Genomic DNA, 27,500 nt, shown 5'->3' with positions numbered 1-27,500 from the left:
CAGCTCCATGACTGCTCATATCCTGATGCAGCTCCATGACTGCTCATATCCTGATGCAGCTCCATGGCTGCTCATATCCTGATGCAGCTCCATGGCTGCTCATATCCTGATGCAGCCCCATGACTGCTCATATCCTGATGCAGCTCCATGACTGCTGATATCCTGATGCAGCTCCATGACTGCTCATATCCTGATGCAGCTCCATGACTGCTCATATCCTGATGCAGCTCCATGACTGCTCATATCCTGATGCAGCTCCATGACTGCTCATATCCTGATGCAGCTCCATGACTGCTCATATCCTGATGCAGCTCCATGACTGCTCATATCCTGATGCAGCTCCATGACTGCTCATATCCTGATGCAGCTCCATGACTGCTCATATCCTGATGCAGCTCCATGACTGCTCATATCCTGATGCAGCTCCATGACTGCTCATATCCTGATGCAGCTCCATGACTGCTAATTATGGTGTTCCTGGTGCTTCTTTACGACTGAAACTTTTCTAGCATTGAAGACAAAGTTATTAAAGTCTCTAACACCGCTGTCCAACTTTGCCACATCCGACCAGGGCAAAGTCAATTCTTTTTTTATACAACTAAAACAGATGTTTTTCCTTGGCTTTAAGGCTTTTTATCTTTTGAAGCCAAAGTTATTCAACTCTCTAACTAACTGTTAGTCTAACACCTTTGTCCAACTGGGCCCCAACCCATCCCATCTCATGCTCCAACTGGGCCCCAACCCATCCCATCTCATGCTCCAACTGGGCCCCAACCCCATCCCATCTCATGCTCCAACTGGGCCCCAACCCCATCCCATCTCATGCTCCAACTGGGCCCCAACCCCATCCCATCTCATGCTCCAACTGGGCCCCAACCCCATCCCATCTCATGCTCCAACTGGGCCCCAACCCCATCCCATTTCATGCTCCAACTGGGCCCCAACCCCATCCCATCTCATGCTCCAACTGGGCCCCAACCCCATCCCATCTCATGCTCCAACTGGGCCCCAACCCCATCCCATCTCATGCTCCAACTGGGCCCCAACCCCATCCCATCTCATGCTCCAACTGGGCCCCAACCCCATCCCATTTCATGCTCCAACTGGGCCCCAACCCCATCCCATCTCATCCTCCAACTGGGCCCCAACCCCATCCCATCTCCTCATCCTCCAACTGGGCCCCAACCCCATCCCATCTCATGCTCCAACTGGGCCCCAACCCATCCCATCTCATGCTCCAACTGGGCCCCAACCCATCCCATCTCATGCTCCAACTGGGCCCCAACCCATCCCATCTCATGCTCCAACTGGGCCCCAACCCATCCCATCTCATGCTCCAACTGGGCCCCAACCCATCCCATCTCATGCTCCAACTGGGCCCCAACCCATCCCATCTCATGCTCCAACTGGGCCCCAACCCATCCCATCTCATGCTCCAACTGGGCCCCAACCCCATCCCATCTCATGCTCCAACTGGGCCCCAACCCCATCCCATCTCATGCTCCAACTGGGCCCCAACCCATCCCATCTCATGCTCCAACTGGGCCCCAACCCATCCCATCTCATGCTCCAACTGGGCCCCAACCCATCCCATCTCATGCTCCAACTGGGCCCCAACCCATCCCATCTCATGCTCCAACTGGGCCCCAACCCATCCCATCTCATGCTCCAACTGGGCCCCAACCCCATCCCATCTCATGCTCCAACTGGGCCCCAACCCCATCCCATCTCATGCTCCAACTGGGCCCCAGTGGGTTGACATTGAAACATCACACCTCAGACCAGATCAGACACGACCAAGTCATCCACAAGTTGACGTTGCGTTACGCAATAAATCTGGATCCAACATGTCTGTCTGTGGGTAAACAGGGTTATTTTCTCCACACTAATCCTGCATCCCAAATGGCACCCTATTCTCTGTAGTGCACTACTTTCCACCAGGGAATAGGGTGCCATGGTTAAAAGCCGTACACTACATAGCAAATAGAGGCCAATAGGGCTCTGGACAAAATTAGTTCTCCATATAGAACAATAGAGTGCCGTTTGGGATGCAACCGAATGACAGAGCGGTGGAGCACAGTAACCTACTGTAGTATAACTACAGACTACAGGAGGTGGAGCACAGTAACCTACTGTAGTATAACTACAGACTACAGGAGGTGGTGCACAGTAACCTACTGTAGTATAACTACAGACTACAGGAGGTGGAGCACAGTAACCTACTGTAGTATAACTACAGACTACAGGAGGTGGAGCACAGTAACCTCCTGTAGTATAACTACAGACTACAGGAGGTGGAGCACAGTAACCTCCTGTAGTATAGCTACAGACTACAGGAGGTGGAGCACAGTAACCTACTGTAGTATAGCTACAGACTACAGGAGGTGGAGCACAGTAACCTACTGTAGTATAACTACAGACTACAGGAGGTGGAGCACAGTAACCTACTGTAGTATAACTACAGACTACAGGAGGTGGTGCACAGTAACCTACTGTAGTATAACTACAGACTACAGGAGGTGGAGCACAGTAACCTACTGTAGTATAACTACAGACTACAGGAGGTGGAGCACAGTAACCTACTGTAGTATAACTACAGACTACAGGAGGTGGAGCACAGTAACCTCCTGTAGTATAACTACAGACTACAGGAGGTGGAGCACAGTAACCTCCTGTAGTATAGCTACAGACTACAGGAGGTGGAGCACAGTAACCTACTGTAGTATAGCTACAGACTACAGGAGGTGGAGCACAGTAACCTACTGTAGTATAGCTACAGACTACAGGAGGTGGAGCACAGTAACCTACTGTAGTATAACTACAGACTACAGGAGGTGGAGCACAGTAACCTACTGTAGTATAACTACAGACTACAGGAGGTGGTGCACAGTAACCTACTGTAGTATAACTACAGACTACAGGAGGTGGTGCACAGTAACCTACTGTAGTATAGCTACAGACTACAGGAGGTGGAGCACAGTAACCTACTGTAGTATAACTACAGACTACAGAGCGGTGGAGCACAGTAACCTACTGTAGTATAACTACAGACTACAGGAGGTGGAGCACAGTAACCTCCTGTAGTATAACTACAGACTACAGGAGGTGGAGCACAGTAACCTACTGTAGTATAACTACAGACTACAGGAGGTGGAGCACAGTAACCTCCTGTAGTATAACTACAGACTACAGGAGGTGGAGCACAGTAACCTACTGTAGTATAGCTACAGACTACAGGAGGTGGAGCACAGTAACCTCCTGTAGTATAACTACAGACTACAGGAGGTGGAGCACAGTAACCTACTGTAGTATAACTACAGACTACAGGAGGTGGAGCACAGTAACCTACTGTAGTATAACTACAGACTACAGGAGGTGGAGCACAGTAACCTCCTGTAGTATAACTACAGACTACAGGGGGTGGAGCACAGTAACCTACTGTAGTATAACTACAGACTACAGGAGGTGGTGCACAGTAACCTACTGTAGTATAACTACAGACTACAGGAGGTGGAGCACAGTAACCTACTGTAGTATAACTACAGACTACAGGGGGTGGAGCACAGTAACCTACTGTAGTATAACTACAGACTACAGGAGGTGGTGCACAGTAACCTACTGTAGTATAACTACAGACTACAGGAGGTGGAGCACAGTAACCTACTGTAGTATAACTACAGACTACAGGAGGTGGTGCACAGTAACCTACTGTAGTATAACTACAGACTACAGGAGGTGGAGCACAGTAACCTACTGTAGTATAGCTACAGACTACAGGAGGTGGAGCACAGTAACCTACTGTAGTATAGCTACAGACTACAGGAGGTGGTGCACAGTAACCTACTGTAGTATAGCTACAGACTACAGGAGGTGGTGCACAGTAACCTACTGTAGTATAGCTACAGACTACAGGAGGTGGAGCACAGTAACCTACTGTAGTATAGCTACAGACTACAGGAGGTGGAGCACAGTAACCTACTGTAGTATAACTACAGACTACAGGAGGTGGAGCACAGTAACCTACTGTAGTATAGCTACAGACTACAGGAGGTGGAGCACAGTAACCTACTGTAGTATAACTACAGACTACAGAGCGGTGGAGCACAGTAACCTACTGTAGTATAACTACAGACTACAGGAGGTGGAGCACAGTAACCTCCTGTAGTATAACTACAGACTACAGGGGGTGGAGCACAGTAACCTACTGTAGTATAACTACAGACTACAGGAGGTTGCCTCCCTTCTACTCTGTGGTAGAGCTGTTCTCTCTCTGTCTCTCTCTCTCTGTGTCTCTGTGGTATAGCTGTTCTCTCTCTGTCTCTCTCTCTCTGTGTCTATGGTAGAGCTGTTCTCTCTCTGTCTCTGTGGTATAGCTGTTCTCTCTCTGTCTCTCTCTCTCTGTGTCTCTGTGGTATAGCTGTTCTCTCTCTGTCTCTCTCTCTCTGTGTCTCTGTGGTAGAGCTGTTCTCTCTCTGTCTCTGTGGTATAGCTGTTCTCTCTCTGTCTCTCTCTCTCTGTGTCTCTGTGGTATAGCTGTTCTCTCTCTGTCTCTCTCTCTCTGTGTCTCTGTGGTAGAGCTGTTCTCTCTCTGTCTCTCTCTCTCTGTGTCTCTGTGGTAGAGCTGTTCTCTCTCTGTCTCTCTCTCTCTGTGTCTCTGTGGTATAGCTGTTCTCTCTCTGTCTCTCTCTCTCTGTGTCTCTGTGGTAGAGCTGTTCTCTCTCTGTCTCTCTCTCTCTGTGTCTCTGTGGTATAGCTGTTCTCTCTCTGTCTCTCTCTCTCTGTGTCTCTGTGGTAGAGCTGTTCTCTCTCTGTCTCTCTCTCTCTGTGTCTCTGTGGTAGAGCTGTTCTCTCTCTGTCTCTCTCTCTCTGTGTCTCTGTGGTATAAATGTTCTCTCTCTGTCTCTCTCTCTCTGTGTCTCTGTGGTAGAGCTGTTCTCTCTCTGTCTCTCTCTCTCTGTGTCTCTGTGGTATAGCTGTTCTCTCTCTGTCTCTCTCTCTGTGTCTCTGTGGTATAGCTGTTCTCTCTCTGTCTCTCTCTCTCTGTGTCTCTGTGGTATAGCTGTTCTCTCTCTGTCTCTCTCTCTCTGTGTCTCTGTGGTATAGCTGTTCTCTCTATGTCTCTGTGGTATAGCTGTTCTCTCTCTGTCTCTGTGTCTCTGTGTCTCTGTGGTATAGCTGTTCTCTCTATGTCTCTGTGGTATAGCTGTTCTCTCTCTGTCTCTCTCTCTCTGTGTCTCTGTGGTATAGCTGTTCTCTCTTTGTCTCTCTCTCTCTGTGTCTCTGTGGTAGAGCTGTTCTCTCTTTGTCTCTCTCTCTCTGTGTCTCTGTGGTATAGCTGTTCTCTCTATGTCTCTGTGGTATAGCTGTTCTCTCTCTGTCTCTGTGTCTCTGTGTCTCTGTGGTATAGCTGTTCTCTCTGTGTCTCTGTGGTATAGCTGTTCTCTCTGTGTCTCTGTGGTATAGCTGTTCTCTCTCTGTCTCTGTGGTATAGCTGTTCTCTCTCTGTCTCTCTCTCTCTGTGTCTCTGTGGTATAGCTGTTCTCTCTCTGTCTCTGTGGTATAGCTGTTCTCTCTCTGTCTCTGTGTCTCTGTGGTATAGCTGTTCTCTCTCTGTCTCTGTGTCTCTGTGTCTCTGTGGTATAGCTGTTCTCTCTCTGTCTCTGTGTCTCTGTGTCTCTGTGGTATAGCTGTTCTCTCTCTGTCTCTGTGTCTCTGTGGTATAGCTGTTCTCTCTCTGTCTCTGTGTCTCTGTGTCTCTGTGGTATAGCTGTTCTCTCTCTGTCTCTGTGTCTCTGTGGTATAGCTGTTCTCTCTCTGTCTCGGTGTCTCTGTATCTCTGTGTCTCTGTGTCTCTGTGTCTCTGTGGTATAGCTGTTCTCTCTGTGCTCTGTGGTATAGCTGTTCTCTCTGTGCTCTGTGGTATAGCTGTTCTCTCTGTGTCTCTGTGATATAGCTGTTCTCTCTCTGTCTCTGTGGTATAGCTGTTCTCTCTGTGTCTCTGTGTCTCTGTGGTATAGCTGTTCTCTCTATGTCTCTGTGGTATAGCTGTTCTCTCTCTGTCTCTGTGTCTCTGTGTCTCTGTGGTATAGCTGTTCTCTCTGTGTCTCTGTGGTATAGCTGTTCTCTCTGTGTCTCTGTGGTATAGCTGTTCTCTCTCTGTCTCTGTGGTATAGCTGTTCTCTCTCTGTCTCTCTCTCTCTGTGTCTCTGTGGTATAGCTGTTCTCTCTCTGTCTCTGTGGTATAGCTGTTCTCTCTCTGTCTCTGTGTCTCTGTGGTATAGCTGTTCTCTCTCTGTCTCTGTGTCTCTGTGTCTCTGTGGTATAGCTGTTCTCTCTCTGTCTCTGTGTCTCTGTGTCTCTGTGGTATAGCTGTTCTCTCTCTGTCTCTGTGTCTCTGTGGTATAGCTGTTCTCTCTCTGTCTCTGTGTCTCTGTGTCTCTGTGGTATAGCTGTTCTCTCTCTGTCTCTGTGTCTCTGTGGTATAGCTGTTCTCTCTCTGTCTCGGTGTCTCTGTATCTCTGTGTCTCTGTGTCTCTGTGTCTCTGTGGTATAGCTGTTCTCTCTGTGCTCTGTGGTATAGCTGTTCTCTCTGTGCTCTGTGGTATAGCTGTTCTCTCTGTGTCTCTGTGATATAGCTGTTCTCTCTCTGTCTCTGTGGTATAGCTGTTCTCTCTGTGTCTCTGTGTCTCTGTGGTATAGCTGTTCTCTCTCTGTCTCTGTGTCTCTGTGATATAGCTGTTCTCTCTCTGTCTCTGTGTCTCTGTGGTATAGCTGTTCTCTCTCTGTCTCTCTCTCTCTGTGTCTCTGTGGTAGAGCTGTTCTCTCTCTGTCTCTCTCTCTCTGTGTCTCTGTGGTATAGCTGTTCTATCTCTGTCTCTGTGTCTCTGTGTCTCTGTGGTATAGCTGTTCTCTCTATGTCTCTCTCTCTCTGTGTCTCTGTGGTAGAGCTGTTCTCTCTGTGTCTCTGTGGTATAGCTGTTCTCTCTTTGTCTCTCTCTCTCTGTCTCTGTGGTATAGCTGTTCTTTCTTTGTCTCTCTCTCTCTGTGTCTCTGTGGTATAGCTGTTCTCTCTATGTCTCTGTGGTATAGCTGTTCTCTCTCTGTCTCTGTGTCTCTGTGGTATAGCTGTTATATCTGTGTCTCTGTGGTATAGCTGTTCTCTCTGTGTCTCTGTGGTATAGCTGTTCTCTCTCTGTCTCTGTGGTATAGCTGTTCTCTCTCTGTCTCTCTCTCTCTGTGTCTCTGTGGTATAGCTGTTTTCTCTCTGTCTCTGTGGTATAGCTGTTCTATCTCTGTCTCTGTGTCTCTGTGTCTCTGTGGTATAGCTGTTCTCTCTATGTCTCTCTCTCTCTGTGTCTCTGTGGTATAGCTGTTCTATCTCTGTCTCTGTGTCTCTGTGTCTCTGTGGTATAGCTGTTCTCTCTATGTCTCTCTCTCTCTGTGTCTCTGTGGTAGAGCTGTTCTCTCTGTGTCTCTGTGGTATAGCTGTTCTCTCTTTGTCTCTCTCTCTCTCTGTCTCTGTGGTATAGCTGTTCTTTCTTTGTCTCTCTCTCTCTGTGTCTCTGTGGTATAGCTGTTCTCTCTATGTCTCTGTGGTATAGCTGTTCTCTCTCTGTCTCTGTGTCTCTGTGTCTCTGTGGTATAGCTGTTATCTCTGTGTCTCTGTGGTATAGCTGTTCTCTCTGTGTCTCTGTGGTATAGCTGTTCTCTCTGTGTCTCTGTGGTATAGCTGTTCTCTCTCTGTCTCTGTGTCTCTGTGTCTCTGTGGTATAGCTGTTCTCTCTCTGTCTCTGTGTCTCTGTGTCTCTGTGGTATAGCTGTTCTCTCTCTGTCTCTGTGTCTCTGTGGTATAGCTGTTCTCTCTCTGTCTCTGTGTCTCTGTGGTATAGCTGTTCTCTCTGTCTCTGTGTCTCTGTGGTATAGCTGTTCTCTCTCTGTCTCTGTGTCTCTGTGTCTCTGTGGTATAGCTGTTCTCTCTCTGTGTCTCTGTGTCTCTGTGGTATAGCTGTTCTCTCTCTCTGTCTCTGTGTCTCTGTGGTATAGCTGTTCTCTTTCTGTCTCTGTGGTATAGCTGATCTCTCTCTCTGTCTCTGTGTCTCTGTGGTATAGCTGTTCTCTCTCTGTGTCTCTGTGTCTCTGTGTCTCTGTGGTATAGCTGTTCTCTCTCTCTCTGTGTCTCTGTGGTATAGCTGTTCTCTCTCTGTCTCTGTGTCTCTGTGTCTCTGTGGTATAGCTGTTCTCGCTCTCTCTCTGTGTCTCTGTGTCTCTGCCTCGCTTTCTCTCTCTCTCTCTCTCACTCACTCACTCACTCACTCACTCACTCTCACTCCTGACCCCAATTAGTAGACTGGTCGATTGTTTGGTCGTTAGGCTGTTGGTCGACCGAGATTGTTTTAGTCAAGCAGTAACAAATATATTGTCACAGCGACGTGTACGCGGTAGGCGAAGTCAAGCGCAGGACACCGAGCTACTGGCAGAAACTTTACTGGATGCAGTGCAAATACAAAGTACAAAGGCAACCTCAATCAGAGAGGAAATAATATGACCCGCACACATGGGCAACTGCCGCAAAGACCAAAACAATTACTCACAATACACAATGAGAAACAGAGGGTTATAAAGGGAACACAATAAAACATCATGGGAAACAGGTGTAAACAATAAAGACCAAACAAGACAAACACCGAAACATCGATCGGCAGCAGCTAGTACTCCGGGGACGACGAACGCCGAAGCCTGCCCGAGCAAGGAGGAGGAGCAGCCTCGGCAGAATCCGTGACACATATATATATTTGCGCCCATCTCAGTGAACTAATCAATTGTGGAGGCCTAGACTAAAAGCCAATGTATGCTTGATCCGAAAATGTGGTTGGAGGCTCCCGGCTTCTCAACAGCTTCTACCCCCAAGCCATAAGACTCCTGAACAGCTAATCATGGCTACCCGGACTATTTGCACTGCCCCCCCACCCCATCTTTTTACGCTGCTGCTACTCTGTTAATTACTTATGCATAGTCACTTTAACTCTACCCACATGTACATATTACCTCAATTACCTCGACTAATCGGTGCCCCCGCACATTGACTCTGCACCGGTACCCCCCTGTATATAGCCTCCCTACTGTTATTTTATTTTACTGCTGCTCTTTAATTATTAGCTTTTATTTTTTTTTGCTTAACACTTTTTATTAAATCTATTTTACTTTGCATTTTTGGTTAAGGGCTTGTAAGTAAGCATTTCACTGTAATGTCTACACCTGTTGTATTCGGCGCATGTGGCAAACACAATTTGATTTGATTGTTTAGTGTTTATCAATTCCCCATTACATATATCACCAGTAGTCCATTTACTGTTAAAGGACTGCTTCTTATCCCTTGCCCAAATAGCCGACAGCTGTGTCTGTCCCGAGCTCACTGGCCCATGAAACTCTGAGGGCCCAGAATATTTTATGCAATGTTGCAATTTCGCTAGTGCAAGCTTCTGGCCAGACCCAAGTTAATAGTTGATACAATGTTTCAAATTCGTTGCAGACAGGCCATGTGTAGCCAATGTGATTTAGAGGATATTTATTTTTATCAGGTTATTTTCAACCTGCAGGCTGCAATGTTTTTATTTGTTGGCTTTATGTAGGCTATTTTTACGTAGTTGGCAATGGCAATAGAAGTTACTTTTTAGGTTTATCATTTTCATTTAGATTTGGATAGAATTTTGATTAACCAAATGACAATGATTTTGAGATATGAAGACGTTATTATAAATTAAATGAAACTATTTCACGAAAATGTGCATATGAAAACCATAACTGGCACGCAGATTGGTATAAATGGTAAGATAAATTGGCATTCTACATGAGAAAGGTTGCCAACTCCTGGTGTAGCCTATTACCGGCAAGGAGCGGGAGGAGAATAGTTGGGTCAGGTTAAGGTTTTTTTCTTCTGGTTATCTAGATCTCTGGCGCCCTCTTGAGTCATTTGTCTTATTTCATCAAGTTTAACGCGTCAGACAAGCTCACATACATAGGGTGTGTCTATATATGGAAAAATGCACGTTTAAACATTTTGACCAATCGATTGATCGAAAGAACAGAGGACTTTTGGTTGGCCAAGATTTTTTTTTGTCGGGGACAGCCCAACTCCTCCGACAGTCACGATACTGTAGCTGTTGTTATCTTACTAAGAAAGACGGCCCTACGCTGGGAGAAAGGGAGGGGGGTGAGGATGGAGGAGGATATGACCTCAGAGAGGCCCTGAGGCTGGGAGAGAAGGATGGGGGGTGAGGATGGAGGAGGATATGACCTTGGAGAGGCCCTGAGGCTGGGGGAGAAGGAGGAGGATGGAGGAGGATATGATCTCAGAGAGGCCCTGAGGTTGGGAGAGAAGGAGGAGGATATGACCTCAGAGAGGCCCTGAGACTGGGATAGACGGAGGAGGATTTAGGAGGATATGACCTCAGAGAGGCCCTGAGGCTGGGGGAGAAGGAGGAGGTGAGGATGGAGGAGGATATTACCTCGGAGAGGCCCTGAGGCTGGGAGAGATGGAGGAGGATATGACCTCAGAGAGGCCCTGAGGCTGGGGGAGGAGGAGGAGGAGGTGAGGATGGAGGAGGATATGACCTCGGAGAGGCTGGGAGAGATGGAGGAGGATATGACCTCAGAGAGGCCCTGAGGCTGGGGAAGGAGGAGGAGGATTTAGGAGGATATGACCTCAGAGAGGCCCTGAGGCTGGGGGAGAAGGAGGAGGTGAGGATGGAGGAGGATATTACCTCGGAGAGGCCCTGAGGCTGGGAGAGATGGAGGAGGATATGACCTCAGAGAGGCCCTGAGGCTGGGGGAGGAGGAGGAGGTGAGGATGGAGGAGGATATGACCTCGGAGAGGCTGGGAGAGATGGAGGAGGATATGACCTCAGAGAGGCCCTGAGGCTGGGGAAGGAGGAGGTGAGGATGGAGGAGGATATGACCTCGGAGAGGCCCTGAGGTTGGGGGAGAAGGAGGAGGATATGATCTCAGAGAGGCCCTGAGGCTGGGGGAGAAGGAGGAGGTGAGGATGGAGGAGGATATGATGTCAGAGAGGCCCTGAAGCTGGGGGAGGAGGATGAGGATGGAGGAGGATATGGGCAGGGGTGAGGAAGGGGTGGGGGGGTAGGCTAGTGAGTAAGATAACACTGTCAAGCACCTGTAGGATATCCATTCACTTCATGGAGACAGACAGGCAGACAGTTAGACAGGCAGACAGTTAGACAGGTAGACAGTTAGGCAGGCAGGCAGACAGGCAGGCAAGCCTGCTCTCTCCCTTGAGTAAATCACCAATGTTATGTGTTGTCAGGTCTGGTATAAACAGATGTATGTCTGGGTATAAACACTACGCGGCCCCAGTCCATTTACTGGGCCATCCATCTCCCTCCATAGTACCCCCACCGGACCAGTGATGGCACCCCAGAGAGGGCACTCAGACAGGGCACCCACATGCTCTGCCACAGCCTCTGCTGCTGGAGGGTTTTAACAGGGATCAACTGCAGGGACAGCTCTGCAAGGAGTATTCCTGGATTGTTTAAGGAATCTGTTTATAGTAACTGAAAGTGAGACACTCTCTCACGCCCACACTCTCTCTCTCTCTGTCCCTTTCTCTTAGAAAGAGAGACACTGGTAGAGGGACAGAGAGAGAGAGCTGTAGAGGGACAGAGAGAGAGAGACACCGATAGAGGGACAGAGAGAGAGAGGTAGAGGGACAGAGAGAGAGACACCGATAGAGGGACAGAGAGAGAGAGGTAGAGGGACAGAGTGAGAGAGACACCGATAGAGGGACAGAGAGAGAGAGAGGTAGAGGGACAGAGAGAGAGAGAGCGTGGGCGAGAGAGCGTCTCACTTTCTCTCTCTCTCTCTCTGTCCCTCTACCTCTCTCTCTCTCTTGTCACTCTACCTCTCTCTCTCTCTGTCCCTCTACATGTCTCTCTCTGTCACTCTACCGGTGTCTCTCTCTCAGTCCCTCCACCTCTCTCTCTCTCTCTCTCTCTCTCTCTCTCTCTCTCTCTCTCTCTGTCTGTCTCTCTGTCTCTCTCTCTCTCTCTCTCTCTCTCTCTCGCTCTCTCGCTCTCTCTCACTCCCCTGAGAGTGGACAGAATAGTCTGTTTTATAAACACTATAAATGTCACATGACTAGATAGGAAACATGCTCAAGTCTTCTCATCCTACTCTGTCTGCCTCCCAAATGGCACCCTATTTCCCTACTGTAGACAGTATAGTGCATTACTTTGGACCAGGACCCCAGTGTACTATAGAGTGCCATTTTGGGAGGCGGTCTCTGTAAATGACTGTGGTAACAAAGAGACCAACGTTATTAATGTGTCGTGTATTATTATATGTGATTTGACTAAAGAGTTATTGGATGATTATACATCATCATAATAATAAGACAGTGGCATGTTCCACCTGACTGGTTTTGAATCAGCTACATAGCATTTTCCACAGACTACTACACTGTTTGAATCCCCATCCAGACACACTGTAGTGATTGTTGATGTGGATGATTCTCAACCTTCTGTGTACAACACCGAGACTAATTCCTAGCAACATTTCTTAATGGCAGTACAGTTTTCTGCTATACTGTCAAGTTTTAAGTAAAACAAGGTGCTGTGACAGCAAAAGGAGCCAGTCCAGTCCTCCAGTCCAGCCTAGTCCAGTCCAGTCCAGTCCTCCAGTCCAGTCCAGCCTAGTCCAGTCCAGTCCAGTCCAGTCCAGCCCAGTCCAGTCCAGTCCAGCCCAGTCCAGTCCAGTCCAGCCTAGTCCAGCCTAGTCCAGTCCTCCAGTCCAGCCTAGTCCAGTCCAGTCCAGCCTAGTCCAGCCCAGTCCAGCCCAGTCCAGCCCAGTCCAGCCCAGTCCAGCCCAGTCCAGTCCTCCAGTCCAGCCAAGTCCAGTCCTCCAGTTCAGCCTAGTCCAGCCCAGTCCAGCCCAGTCCAGCCCAGTCCAGCCTAGTCCAGCCCAGTCCAGCCCAGTCCAGTCCTCCAGTCCAGCCTAGTCCAGCCCAGTCCAGCCCAGTCCAGCCCAGTCCAGCCTAGTCCAGCCCAGTCCAGCCCAGTCCAGTCCTCCAGTCCAGCCTAGTCCAGTCCAGTCCAGTCCAGTCCAGTCCAGTCCAGTCCAGCCCAGTCCAGTCCTCCAGTCCAGTCCAGCCCAGTCCAGCCCAGTCCAGTCCAGTCCAGTCCAGCCTAGTCCAGTCCTCAAGTCCAGTCCAGTCCAGCCTAGTCCAGTCCTCAAGTCCAGTCCAGTCCTCCAGTCCAGCCTAGTCCAGTCCAGTCCAGTCCTCAAGTCCAGTCCAGTCCAGCCTAGTCCAGTCCAGTCCTCCAGCCTAGTCCAGTCCTCAAGTCCAGTCCAGCCTAGTCCAGTCCAGTCCTCCAGCCTAGTCCAGTCCTCAAGTCCAGTCCAGTCTAGTCCAGTCCAGTCTAGTCCAGTCCTCAAGTCCAGTCCAGTCCTCAAGTCCAGTCCAGCCTAGTCCAGTACAGTCCAGCCTAGTCCAGTCCAGTCCTCCAGTCTAGTCCAGTCCAGCCTAGTCCAGTCCTCAAGTCCAGTCCAGTCCTCAAGTCCAGTCCAGCCTAGTCCAGTCCAGCCTAGTCCAGCCTAGTCCAGTCCAGCCTAGTCCAGTCCAGCCTAGTCCAGCCTAGTCCAGTCCAGCCTAGTCCAGTCCAGCCTAGTCCAGTCCAGCCTAGTCCAGCCTAGTCCAGTCCAGCCTAGTCCAGTCCAGCCTAGTCCAGTCCAGCCTAGTCCAGTCCAGTCCAGCCTAGTCCAGTCCAGTCCTCCAGTCTAGTCCAGTCCTCCAGTCTAGTCCAGTCCAGTCCAGCCTAGTCCAGTCCTCAAGTCCAGTCCAGTCCTCAAGTCCAGTCCAGCCTAGTCCAGTCCAGCCTAGTCCAGCCTAGTCCAGTCCAGCCTAGTCCAGCCTAGTCCAGTCCAGCCTAGTCCAGCCTAGTCCAGTCCAGCCTAGTCCAGTCCAGTCCAGTCCAGCCTAGTCCAGTCCAGCCTAGTCCAGTCCAGCCTAGTCCAGTCCAGTCTAGTCCAGTCCAGTCTAGTCCAGCCTAGTCCAGTCCAGTCCAGCCTAGTCCAGTCCAGTCCAGCCTAGTCCAGTCCAGCCTAGTCCAGTCCAGTCCAGTCTAGTCCAGTCCAGCCTAGTCCAGTCTAGTCCAGCCTAGTCCAGTCCAGTCCAGCCTAGTCCAGTCCAGTCCAGTCTAGTCCAGTCCAGCCTAGTCCAGTCTAGTCCAGCCTAGTCCAGTCCAGCCTAGTCCAGCCCTGCCTTCCATTAGGAAAGTGTTTTATTTTATTGCCTAATGAGGACCAGCTGTATTGTGAGAGCCGTAAACTGTTTGCGTCCCCCCAAAACAAACGATTGCAGCGAGCGGTATGGTGCCGTTAAAACACAGTGAAAGATTTGACCATGCATCCTGTTGGTTTCTAACTGTTGTGTTTTCAAACCTTCGACTACCCAGAGATACGTATGTTTTTACTAAATTCTGATTCTTGGAAGTTAAAAGCCATTGGAGTGAGCTCTCCCCCCCCGAATGAAGATGCTGTTGAAGATATGTTGACGATGAAAACAATTATGTTGTGTAATGGATGAGAAGCATTAGCCGACCACAAACTCTTCACATCAAAGCAGTGGCGTTGTAAGCATCTAAGCTCACAGACATTCCTGCAGGGGATCATTTGTTTCTCTGTGGTCTGGGGTAAAGACGTGTGATCGTGTGTGTGTGTGTGTGTGTGTGTGTGTGCGTTAGACCTGGTCGTGCCGTGTTTTAAACACTGTTAAAGGCACAATCTGGGATATTTCCTGCTGGTCATTTGCTGAACGGCCAGGTAGCTTGTGCTGACCCGCTGCTGGAGTCCAATCCTGACTCTCCCCTCCCTCAAGTGCACACTTGTTCACTCCCCATCAAGTGTTTAAAAGCATTGGGTTGCCGTAGGAATTAAAATATGCTTGACTCAATAGTAACGCCAAGACAACGCTTTTAAATCCTTGAGAATTTAAAAGTGAACAAGTGTACACTTTTTTAAATTGTTTAAAAACATTTTATTTAACCTTTATTTAACACTTAGAGGATAAGGAATGATTGCACAATCCTTGAGGTATTGAACAAGTGCACGAGTTGAATCAGAATTGGGCTAAAGGGTTTCTATTAGCCTGCCTGGGCCAAGCCTGGGCCAAGCCTGGGCCAAGCCTGGGCCAAGCCTACAGCCTCTTCCAGCCTGACCACAACAGCTATAATAACCTCCAGAAGGGAAGGGTTAGACAGCTAAACCAGGCAGTCAGCCACAGGCCAGACAGCTTAACTAGGCAGTCAGCCACAGGCCAGACAGCTACACCAGAGTACTATACAGGATACACCAGAGTACTATACAAGATACCCCAGAGTACTATACAAGATACCCCAGAGTACTATATAGGCTACCCCAGAGTAGTATACAGGATACACCAGAGTAGTATACAGGATACACCAGATTACTATACAGGATACACCAGAGTACTATACAGAATACACCAGAGTACCTTATAGGCTACACCAGAGTACTATACAAGATACACCAGAGTACTATACAAGATACACCAGAGTACTATACAGGATACACCAGAGTAGTATACAGGATACACCAGAGTATTACACAGGATACACCAGAGTACTATACAGCATACACCAGAGTACTATACAGGATACACCAGAGTACTATATAGGCTACACCAGAGTACTATATAGGCTACACCAGAGTACTATACAGGATACATCAGAGTAGTATACAGGATACACCAGAGTACTATACAGAATACACCAGAGTACTATATAGGCTACACCAGAGTACTATACAGAATACACCAGAGTACTATACAGAATACACCAGAGTACTATATAGGCTACAGCAGAGTACTATACAGGCTACACCAGAGTACTATACAGGCTACACCAGAGTACTATATAGGCTACACCAGAGTACTATACAGAATACACCAGAGTACTATATAGGCTACACCAGAGTACTATACAGGATACATCAGAGTAGTATACAGGATACACCAGAGTACTATACAGAATACACCAGAGTACTATATAGGCTACACCAGAGTACTATACAGAATACACCAGAGTACTATACAGAATACACCAGAGTACTATATAGGCTACAGCAGAGTACTATACAGGCTACACCAGAGTACTATACAGGCTACACCAGAGTACTATATAGGCTACACCAGAGTACTATACAGAATACACCAGAGTACTATACAGGCTACACCAGAGTACTATATAGGCTACACCAGAGTACTATATAGGCTACACCAGAGTACTATACACCAGAGGCAGCTCTGTAAATGTTTTTACTCAATATACTGTGTCCATTTGAACATTGGACTCCCTGGAAAGCAGTGGCAATTGTTAGATAAATAAAACACAAGTGCCGTTGTTCAAGAAGAGTACAGGTGTTTTCAACCGGGGGGAGGTACTGACTTTGAAAAAGCACCCGTGAATAGGCCACCTGCTTGACAGTGGTGCTGGTAAGCCTCCTTGACTTGGACATAATGTTTTCCAACACATGGCTAACCTTTGTTTAAACAGCTGCACTTAGCGAATATGTTAGAGTTTAGGATTGTTCAGAAGGAGTACAGGTGACTGACGTTTCGACATCAAGCTGACTTCTTCTTCAGAGTTTCAAAGTCAGTCACCCGTACTCATCCTGAACAACGGATAAAAGTGAGCTAAAATGAATGATTCTCTGCCTTTTTTGTTGAGTTCTCCAACTCCTTTCTGCCTGGAATAAGTTTATCTTGGTCAGCCCTTTTCATGGTTTTTGTCATTGCTGTCCAGCAACCCTCCTTTCCTTTGCTTTGTTTGCTGAAGCGAAGGTCCACCTGAACTCTTATCTACCAAATACATTCATTATAGAATGTTGATTACTTCTCCATGACATTGTCATTCACCTGATAAGACAAGACGTGATAAAAATTTTTTTTTGCTAACGTATGATGGGGGCCCCCAGGTCGCCAGTTTTCCAGGAAGGGGTCCCTGGTCAAAAAAGGTTGAAGACCCCTGATGTAGGGATACCACCTGGGAGTGACTCAAACTGCAAGGTCTTCTTCTTCCCTCGAGCGTAGCAGAGCTGTGATTCCTCCTTGAGAGACAGCGTGGGGACAAAGAGTTCTCTGTGCTCAGGGGAGAGGTGGAGTAGAGGGGGGGCAGAGGGGGGTTTGAGATAGCCTTATAAAGTTTACCCAATGCACCTCACATCCCAGCCCGGCCACGCACTGACGAGCTCAGCAAACATTCTGGCACTTCATCCTCCTCCTCCTCCTTGTCTTCCTCCTCTTCCTCTTCCTCCTCCTCCTTCTCCTTCTCTTCCTCCTCATCTTCCTCCTCTTCCTCCTCCTCCTTCCTCATCTTCCTCCTCTTCCTCCTCCACCTTCTTCCTCCTCCTCTTCATCCTCTTCCTCATCTTCCTCCTCTTCCTCCTCATCCTCCTCATCCTTCTCCTTTTCTCCTCTCTCTTCTCTCCTGGCTTGTGTCCCAAATGGCACCCTATTCCTTATATAGTGCACAGGCGCTGGGCAAGAGTAGTGCACTATATAGGGAATAGGGTGCTATTGATGGACCGATTTTTATATGATTTATATATCTCTTCACTAAGACCTAAAGACGCCTCAAATGATGTCACTGGATGGGTGTTTGAGTTCTTAAGTCACTGTGAACGTCATCACAGAACAGAAATAGAGAAGAACAGTAGGAAGACAGTGGTTTGGTGCAGGTCCACCTCAGTCTGTACGGTTAGTGACTGTTTGCATTGAGTGTTTTTGGTGTCCTCGCTCGTCATCTGGGTAAACACTGACCACAGAATTTCAATCAGGCTCTCTGCCTGAATCGTATGAATGGACCAATGACTGTTTTAAATAAGGAGTGTGCTGATGAGACTGAATGGACATCAGTGCTCTGAATGTCTTCCCAGAGCAGAGACGGGCCAACAGAAAGAGAGAGGGATACAATTCCACCAGCTGTTTGTTCTTTCTGACAGGTCCCTTGTCTGTCCCTAGTTTGACCTCTTTACAAATGTGGTAGTGTGTTTAGATGGGACTCTGTCATTTGTCATGCACCATGGGTCTCCGTTTGTACTGACGGCGATGTGGGGGGGAATAAATCTGAACTTGAACTAAAACATTTCTACTCAATACAAAAAAGAAACATTTGTAGACATTATATCCTAGCCAGGCTTTAATGACTACAACATATTTGTGACAACACTGTTTCTTTTTTTAGTTTTGTTGCAGAGTTGGAATGGAAGTGTTACAGTTCAAATTCAACCTCATTTCTGCATGACACCATTCTGCATTCATACTGTATAACCTTTTCCTGCATTAAACTATCTCCAATGTTTTAAAGCGTATGTTGAAGGTGTGGTTGGTACCTAGTGAACTTTCTATTCTGTCTTTTGTCATGTGGTTTCCTGACAGGTTCAATAAGAACGGCATCGATCTGAACAGAAACTTCCCAGATGCCTTCTCTAAGAAGGAGAGTGGAGGGCAAGAGATAGAGGTGAGAGCCATTATGGACTGGCTGAAGACTGAGAGCTTCGTCCTGTCGGCTAACCTGCACGGTGGGGCTGTGGTGGCCAGCTACCCCTACGACAACAGCAACGGAGGTACGTTACACCATCGCACACAGAGAGGGAGGGAAAGAGAGTGATCCTAATAGAGAGACTACTAGAATGACTACAGAGTAACAATAGGTGTCTAATAGAGAGACTACTAGAATGACTACAGAGTAACAATAGGTGTCTAATAGAGATACTAATAGAATGACTACAGAGTAACAATAGGTGTCTAATAGAGAGACTACTAGAATGACTACAGAGTAACAATAGGTGTCCAATAGAGACTACTAGAATGACTACAGAGTAACAATAGGTGTCCAATAGAGACTACTAGAATGACTACAGAGTAACAATAGGTGTCTAATAGAGAGACTACTAGAATGACTACAGAGTAACAATAGGTGTCTAATAGAGAGACTACTAGAATGACTACAGAGTAACAATAGGTGTCTAATAGAGAGACTACTAGAATGACTACAGAGTAACAATAGGTGTCTAATAGAGAGACTACTAGAATGACTACAGAGTAACAATAGGTGTCTAATAGAGACTACTAGAATGACTACAGAGTAACAATAGGTGTCTAATAGAGAGATTACTAGAATGACTACAGAGTAACAATAGGTGTCTAATAGAGACTAATATAATGACTACAGAGTAACAATAGGTGTCTAATAGAGACTACTAGAATGACTACAGAGTAACAATAGGTGTCTAATAGAGAGACTACTAGAATTACTACAGAGTAACAATTGGTGTCAAATAGAGACTACTAGAATGACTACAGAGTAACAATAGGTGTCTAATAGAGAGACTACTAGAATGACTACAGAGTAAAAATAGGTGTCTAATAGAGACTACTAGAATGACTACAGAGTAACAATAGGTGTATAATAGAGAGACTACTAGAATGACTACAGAGTAACAATAGGTGTCTAATAGAGACTATTAGAATGACTACAGAGTAACAATAGGTGTCTAATAGAGACTACTAGAATGACTACAGAGTAACGATAGGTGTCCAATAGAGACTACTAGAATGACTACAGAGTATCAATAGGTGTCTTATAGAGACTACTAGAATGACTACAGAGTAACAATAGGTTTCTAATAGAGACTACTAGAATGACTACATAGTAACAATAGGTGTCTAATAGAGACTACTAGAATGACTACAGAGTAACAATAGGTGTCTAATAGAGACTACTAGAATGACTACATAGTAACAATAGGTGTCTAATAGAGAGACTACTAGAATGACTACAGAGTAACAATAGGTGTCTAATAGAGAGACTACTAGAATGACTACAGAGTAACAATAGGTGTCTAATAGAGAGACTACTAGAATAACTACAGAGTAACAATAGGTATCTAATAGAGAGACTACTAGAATGACTACAGAGTAACAATATGTGTCAAATAGAGACTACTAGAATGACTACAGAGTAACAATAGGTGTCTAATAGAGACTACTAGAATGACTACAGAGTAACAATAGGTGTCTAATAGAGAGACTACTAGAATGACTACAGAGTAACAATAGGTGTCTAATAGAGAGACTACTAGAATGACTACAGAGTAACAATAGGTGGCTAATAGAGAGACTACTAGAATGACTACAGAGTAACAATAGGTGTCTAATAGAGAGACTACTAGAATGACTACAGAGTAACAATAGGTGTCTAATAGAGACTACTAGAATGACTACAGAGTAACAATAGGTGTCTAATAGAGATTACTAGAATGACTACGGAGTAACAATAGGTGTCTAATAGAGAGACTACTAGAATGACTACAGAGTAACAATAGGTGTCTAATAGAGACTACTAGAATGACTACAGAGTAACAATAGGTGTCCAACAGAGAGACTACTAGAATGACTACAGAGTAACAATAGGTGTCTAATAAAGACTACTAGAATGACTACAGAGTAACAATAGGTGTCTAATAGAGACTATTAGAATGACTACAGAGTAACAATAGGTGTCTAATAAAGACTACTAGAATGACTACAGAGTAACAATAGGTGTCTAACAGAGACTACTAGAATGACTACAGAGTAACAATAGGTGTCTAATATAGAGACTACTAGAATGACTACAGAGTAACAATAGGTGTCTAATAAAGACTACTAGAATGACTACAGAGTAACAATAGGTGTCTAACAGAGACTACTAGAATGACTACAGAGTAACAATAGGTGTCTAATATAGAGACTACTAGAATGACTACAGAGTAACAATAGGTGTCTAATAGAGACTATTAGAATGACTACAGAGTAACAATAGGTGTCTAATAGAGATACTACTAGAATGACTACAGAGTAACAATAGGTGTCTAATAGAGAGACTACTAGAATGACTACAGCGTAGAGTAACAATATGTGTCTAATAGAGAGACTACTAGAATGACTACAGAGTAACAATAGGTGTCTAATAGAGACTACTAGAATGACTACAGAGTAACAATAGGTGTCTAATAGAGACTACTAGAATGACTACAGAGTAACAATAGGTGTCTAATAGAGACTACTAGAATGACTACAGAGTAACAATAGGTGTCTAATAGAGAGACTACTAGAATGACTACAGAGTAACAATAGGTGTCTAATAGAGAGACTACTAGAATGACTACAGAGTAACAATAGGTGTCTAATAGAGAGACTACTAGAATGACTACAGAGTAACAATAGGTGTCTAATAGAGACTACTAGAATGACTACAGAGTAACAATAGGTGTCTAATAGAGAGACTACTAGAATGACTACAGAATAACAATAGGTGTCTAATAGAGAGACTACTAGAATGACTACAGAGTAACAATAGGTGTCTAATGGAGAGACTACTAGAATGACTACAGAGTAACAATAGGTGTCTAATAGAGACTACTAGAATGACTACAGAGTAACAATAGGTGTCTAATAGAGACTACTAGAATGACTACAGAGTAACAATAGGTGTCTAATAGAGAGACTACTAGAATGACTACAGAGTAACAATAGGTGTCTAATGGAGAGACTACTAGAATGACTACAGAGTAACAATAGGTGTCTAATAGAGACTACTAGAATGACTACAGAGTAACAATAGGTGTCTAATAGAGACTACTAGAATGACTACAGAGTAACAATAGGTGTCCCTGCCAAGAGATCATTAGATCAACCAATCAGTCAATCACATCGATATCGGTTATGTCTCCTTGTGTCCCAAATAGCCCAGGGCCCTTGTCAAAAGTAGTGCACTACATAGGGAATAGGGTGCCATGTTGTGTTGTGTTGTCATCCAGGCAGTGAGCTGCAGAGGGGTTCCAGTGTCGCCCCTGACAACGACGTGTTGATCCAGCTGTCTAAAACCTATTCTTACACCCACACCGAGATGCACAAGGGAGACCACTGTTACGACTCCAAGGACTTTAAGGAGGGCATCACCAATGGCTACTACTGGTATCCTCTACCAGGTCAGTCAGTACATCTAGCAGTGTACAGATCTGGGGTCATAAGCTAAGGGTGTTGGGTCCCCCAGGTTCATACACCCGTCGGGACTCATTTGCTACAATACTAATAATTGAGGTCACGTGTGCACGTACATTACTTTTCACCGGGTGAACCTATCGGTGTTGTCATCACCCTGGAGATATTTGGTTAAGATTAGCAGAGTTGATAAGACACCCAGGTCAGAACCTAATCCCCCCCCCCCCCCTTGCATAAATAGAACGTTCTCGTAAATCATTTGATGTCAATGGGAGATTTATGCAAATGTTCCGGTATGTTCCACATCATCTCAGTGTACAATGCATATAGAACTGCATCATATGGCCCTTCAATAGATATTGGCCTAATAGACTACAGGGACTGATACAGTGTCATGCACCATTATGGCTCAAGTCTGGCTCAGTTTCATGTTTTTCTATCTGTTTCCTAGGCGGGATGCAGGATTATAACTACGTGTGGGGCCAGTGTCTAGAGATCACCTTGGAGCTGTCCTGTTGTAAATTCCCTCCAGAGAGCGATCTGCCTGGGCTCTGGGACGCCAACCGGGCCGCGCTGCTGGCATACATGCAACAGGTCCATCTGGGTTAGTACCATGTTATCTATCATGGGGTTAGTACCATGTTATCTATCATGGGTTAGTACCATGTTATCTATCATGGGGTTAGTACCATGTTATCTATCATGGGTTAGTACCATGTTATCTATCATGGGTTAGTACCATGTTATCTATCATGGGTTAGTACCATGTTATCTATCATGGGGTTAGTACCATGTTATCTATCATGGGTTAGTACCATGTTATCTATCATGGGTTAGTACCATGTTATCTATCAGGGGTTAGTACCATGTTATCTATCAGGGGTTAGTACCATGGTATCTATCATGGGTTAGTACCATGTTATCTATCATGGGTTAGTACCATGTTATCTATCATGGGTTAGTACCATGTTATCTATCAGGGGTTAGTACCATGTTATCTATCATGGGTTAGTACCATGTTATCTATCATGGGTTAGTACCATGTTATCTATCATGGGTTAGTACCATGTTATCTATCATGGGGTTAGTACCATGTTATCTATCAGGGGTTAGTACCATGTTATCTATCATGGGTTAGTACCATGTTATCTATCATGGGGTTAGTACCATGTTATCTATCATGGGTTAGTACCATGTTATCTATCATGGGTTAGTACCATGTTATCTATCATGGGTTAGTACCATGTTATCTATCATGGGTTAGTACCATGTTATCTATCATGGGTTAGTACCATGTTATCTATCAGGGGTTAGTACCATGTTATCTATCATGAATACAATCAAATCAATCAATACTTATGTTTCACTGCCAAGTGGTGGCTTGATCATTTCATTGTTGATCAATGGTAGAATGATTCATTTAGGTATGAATCGTTTAGGTAGGTAAAGGTAATTAAGGTTAAGGTAATTCTGTAATTTTTTTCCAGACGTTATGTCACATGCTGAAAAGCTCCCAGGCACTAAAATAGATCACCAGATCAGGAAGCACGCCACTTATCAGAACTCACAACAATGGTCCTCATTCTAGTGGTATACTGACTCCTGGTCCAGGTCAATCATCATGTCCTACCCTGGGATGACTCTTGGTCCAGGTCAGTCATCATGTCCTACCCTGGGATGACTCCTGGTCCAGGTCAGTCATCATGTCCTACCCTGGGATGACTCCTGGTCCAGGTCAGTCATGATGGTCTACCTTGGGAGGACTCCTGGTCCAGGTCAGTCATCATGTCCTACCCTGGGATGACTCCTGGTCCAGGTCAGTCATCATGTCCTACCCTGGGATGACTCCTGGTCCAGGTCAGTCATCATGTCCTACCCTGGGATGACTCCTGGTCCAGGTCAGTCATCATGTCCTACCCTGGGATGACTCCTGGTCCAGGTCAGTCATCATGTCCTACCCTGGGATGACTCCTGGTCCAGGTCAGTCATCATGTCCTACCCTGGGATGACTCCTGGTCCAGGTCAATCATCATGTCCTACCCTGGGATGACTCCTGGTCCAGGTCAGTCATCATGTCCTACCCTGGGATGACTCCTGGTCCAGGTCAGTCATCATGTCCTACCTTGGGATGACTCTTGGTCCAGGTCAGTCATCATGTCCTACCCTGGGATGACTCCTGGTCCAGGTCAGTCATCATGTCCTACCCTGGGATGACTCCTGGTCCAGGTCAGTCATCATGTCCTACCCTGGGATGACTCCTGGTCCAGGTCAGTCATCATGTCCTACCCTGGGATGACTCCTGGTCCAGGTCAGTCATCATGGTTTACCCTGGGATGACTCCTGGTCCAGGTCAGTCATCATGTCCTACCCTGGGATGACTCCTGGTCCAGGTCAGTCATCATGTCCTACCCTGGGATGACTCCTGGTCCAGGTCAGTCATCATGTCCTACCCTGGGATGACTCCTGGTCCAGGTCAGTCATCATGTCCTACCCTGGGATGACTCCTGGTCCAGGTCAATCATCATGTCCTACCCTGGGATGACTCCTGGTCCAGGTCAGTCATCATGTCCTACCCTGGGATGACTCCTGGTCCAGGTCAGTCGTGATGTCCTACCCTGGGATGACTCCTGGTCCAGGTCAGTCATCATGTCCTACCCTGGGATGACTCCTGGTCCAGGTCAGTCATCATGTCCTACCCTGGGATGACTCCTGGTCCAGGTCAATCATCATGTCCTACCCTGGGATGACTCCTGGTCCAGGTCAGTCATCATGTCCTACCCTGGGATGACTCCTGGTCCAGGTCAGTCATGATGGTCTACCTTGGGATGATTCCTGGTCCATGTCAGTCATCATGGTTTACCCTGGGATGACTCCTGGTCCAGGTCAGTCATCATGTCCTACCCTGGGATGACTCCTGGTCCAGGTCAGTCATCATGTCCTACCCTGGGATGACTCCTGGTCCAGGTCAGTCATCATGTCCTACCCTGGGATGACTCCTGGTCCAGGTCAGTCATGATGGTCTACCTTGGGATGACTCCTGGTCCAGGTCAGTCATCATGTCCTACCCTGGGATGACTCCTGGTCCAGGTCAGTCATGATGGTCTACCTTGGGATGATTCCTGGTCCATGTCAGTCATCATGGTTTACCCTGGGATGACTCCTGGTCCAGGTCAGTCATCATGTCCTACCCTGGGATGACTCCTGGTCCAGGTCAGTCATCATGTCCTACCCTGGGATGACTCCTGGTCCAGGTCAGTCATCATGTCCTACCCTGGGATGACTCCTGGTCCAGGTCAGTCATCATGTCCTACCCTGGGATGACTCCTGGTCCAGGTCAGTCATGATGGTCTACCTTGGGATGACTCCTGGTCCATGTCAGTCATCATGTCCTCTGTAGCTCAGCTGGTAGAGCACGGCGCTTGTAACGCCAAGGTAGTGGGTTCGATCCCCGGGACCACCCATACACAAAAAAATGTATGCACGCATGACTGTAAGTCGCTTTGGATAAAAGCGTCTGCTAAATGGCATATTATTATTATTATATTATAGGTCAGTCATCATGTCCTACCCTGGGATGACTCCTGGTCCAGGTCAGTCATCATGTCCTACCCTGGGATGACTCCTGGTCCAGGTCAGTCATCATGTCCTACCCTGGGATGACTCCTGGTCCAGGTCAGTCATGATGGTCTACCTTGGGATGACTCCTGGTCCAGGTCAGTCATCATGTCCTACCCTGGGATGACTCCTGGTCCAGGTCAGTCATCATGGTTTACCCTGGGATGACTCCTGGTCCAGGTCAGTCATCATGTCCTACCCTGGGATGACTCCTGGTCCAGGTCAATCATCATGTCCTACCCTGGGATGACTCCTGGTCCAGGTCAGTCATCATGTCCTACCCTGAGATGACTCCTGGTCCAGGTCAGTCATGATGGTCTACCTTGGGATGACTCCTGGTCCAGGTCAGTCATCATGTCCTACCCTGGGATGACTCCTGGTCCAGGTCAGTCATGATGTCCTACCCTGGGATGACTCCTGGTCCAGGTCAGTCATCATGTCCTACCCTGGGATGACTCCTGGTCCAGGTCAGTCATCATGTCCTACCCTGGGATGACTCCTGGTCCAGGTCAGTCATCATGTCCTACCCTGGGATGACTCCTGGTCCAGGTCAGTCATCATGTCCTACCCTGGGATGACTCCTGGTCCAGGTCAGTCATAGTCATAGGTTGTGTCCGAAATGGCACACTACTCCCTAAACACTATTCTCATAGGCTCTGGTCAAAAGTAGTGCACTATATAGGGATTAGGGTGTCATTCTCTGGTCTAAAGTAGTGCACTATATAGGGAATAGGGAGCCATTCTCTGGTCTAAAGTAGTGCGCACTATATAGGGAATAGGGTGCCATTCTCTGGTCTAAAGTAGTGCACTATATAGGGAATACGGTGCCATTCTCTGGTCTAAAGTAGTGCACTATATAGGGAATAGGGTGCCATTCTCTGGTCTAAAGTAGTGCACTATATAGGGAATAGGGTACCATTTGGGATGCACCCTGAGAGTCAGTGTGATGCTTTGTTCCTCAACTGACATCACAACAATCACCACTGTAATGTGACCCTGACTGTTCTCCTGTGTTGTGTCGAGGTAAGCACAGAGAATAGTCTGACTGTTCTTCTGTGTTGTGTTGAGGGAAGCACAGAGAATAGTCTGACTGTTCTCCTGTGTTGTGTTGAGGTAAACACAGAGAATAGTCTGACTGTTCTCCTGTGTTGTGTCGAGGTAAGCACAGAGAATAGTCTGACTGTTCTCCTGTGTTGTGTCGAGGTAAGCACAGAGAATAGTCTGACTGTTCTCCTGTGTTGTGTCGAGGTAAGCACAGAGAATAGTCTGACTGTTCTCCTGTGTTGTGTTGAGGTAAGCACAGAGAATAGTCTGACTGTTCTCCTGTGTTGTGTTGAGGTAAGCACAGAGAATAGTCTGACTGTTCTCCTGTGTTGTGTCGAGGTAAACACAGAGAATAGTCTGACTGTTCTCCTGTGTTGTGTTGAGGTAAGCACAGAGAATAGTCTGACTGTTCTCCTGTGTTGTGTCGAGGTAAGCACAGAGAATAGTCTGACTGTTCTCCTGTGTTGTGTCGAGGTAAGCACAGAGAATAGGGCGACGAAGTGTTCATTCATTCCAGTAAAGTTAAGAAGGGAAACTCAACCCCTTCTGAATAGTTAATGGGGTATCATCTAACTAACAACCAGACAATTGAGTAGCAACGCGCATGCCCCGCCCACCTGAGGATCTGTCTTTTTCAGACATCTATTTCCTGTGTTTGAGGGGTGCAAAATCCACTTGGCACTTAAATCTCGCTGGATTGATTACTTTCATTTTACTCCTGCGACTCTTTCATACTCTTGCTTGTGCCTGTCATTTAATGTTTACA

General features: G+C 46.8%; 1 protein-coding gene across 1 annotated transcript in view; it reads left to right on the top strand.

The window, feature by feature from the left end:
* The window catches only part of LOC311117527 (carboxypeptidase M-like), a gene marked incomplete at both ends in the record, with an annotated part of 78,777 nt that overhangs the window by 46,217 nt on the left and 5,060 nt on the right, over nt 1–27,500 (top strand). The window contains 3 exons of the mRNA XM_084192448.1: nt 18,467–18,654; nt 21,892–22,062; nt 22,527–22,679. Of these exons, the coding sequence (XP_084048574.1) occupies nt 18,467–18,654; nt 21,892–22,062; nt 22,527–22,679 (512 nt within the window). The remainder of the gene's footprint in view (nt 1–18,466; nt 18,655–21,891; nt 22,063–22,526; nt 22,680–27,500) is intronic.

Source organism: Coregonus lavaretus (genome assembly GCF_964263955.1).
Source record: "Coregonus lavaretus genome assembly, contig: HAP1_SCAFFOLD_175, whole genome shotgun sequence".
Lineage (NCBI taxonomy): Eukaryota > Metazoa > Chordata > Actinopteri > Salmoniformes > Salmonidae > Coregonus > Coregonus lavaretus.
The sequence above is the reverse complement of the archived record's forward strand: the minus strand, read 5'-3'. Positions and strand labels throughout refer to the sequence as shown.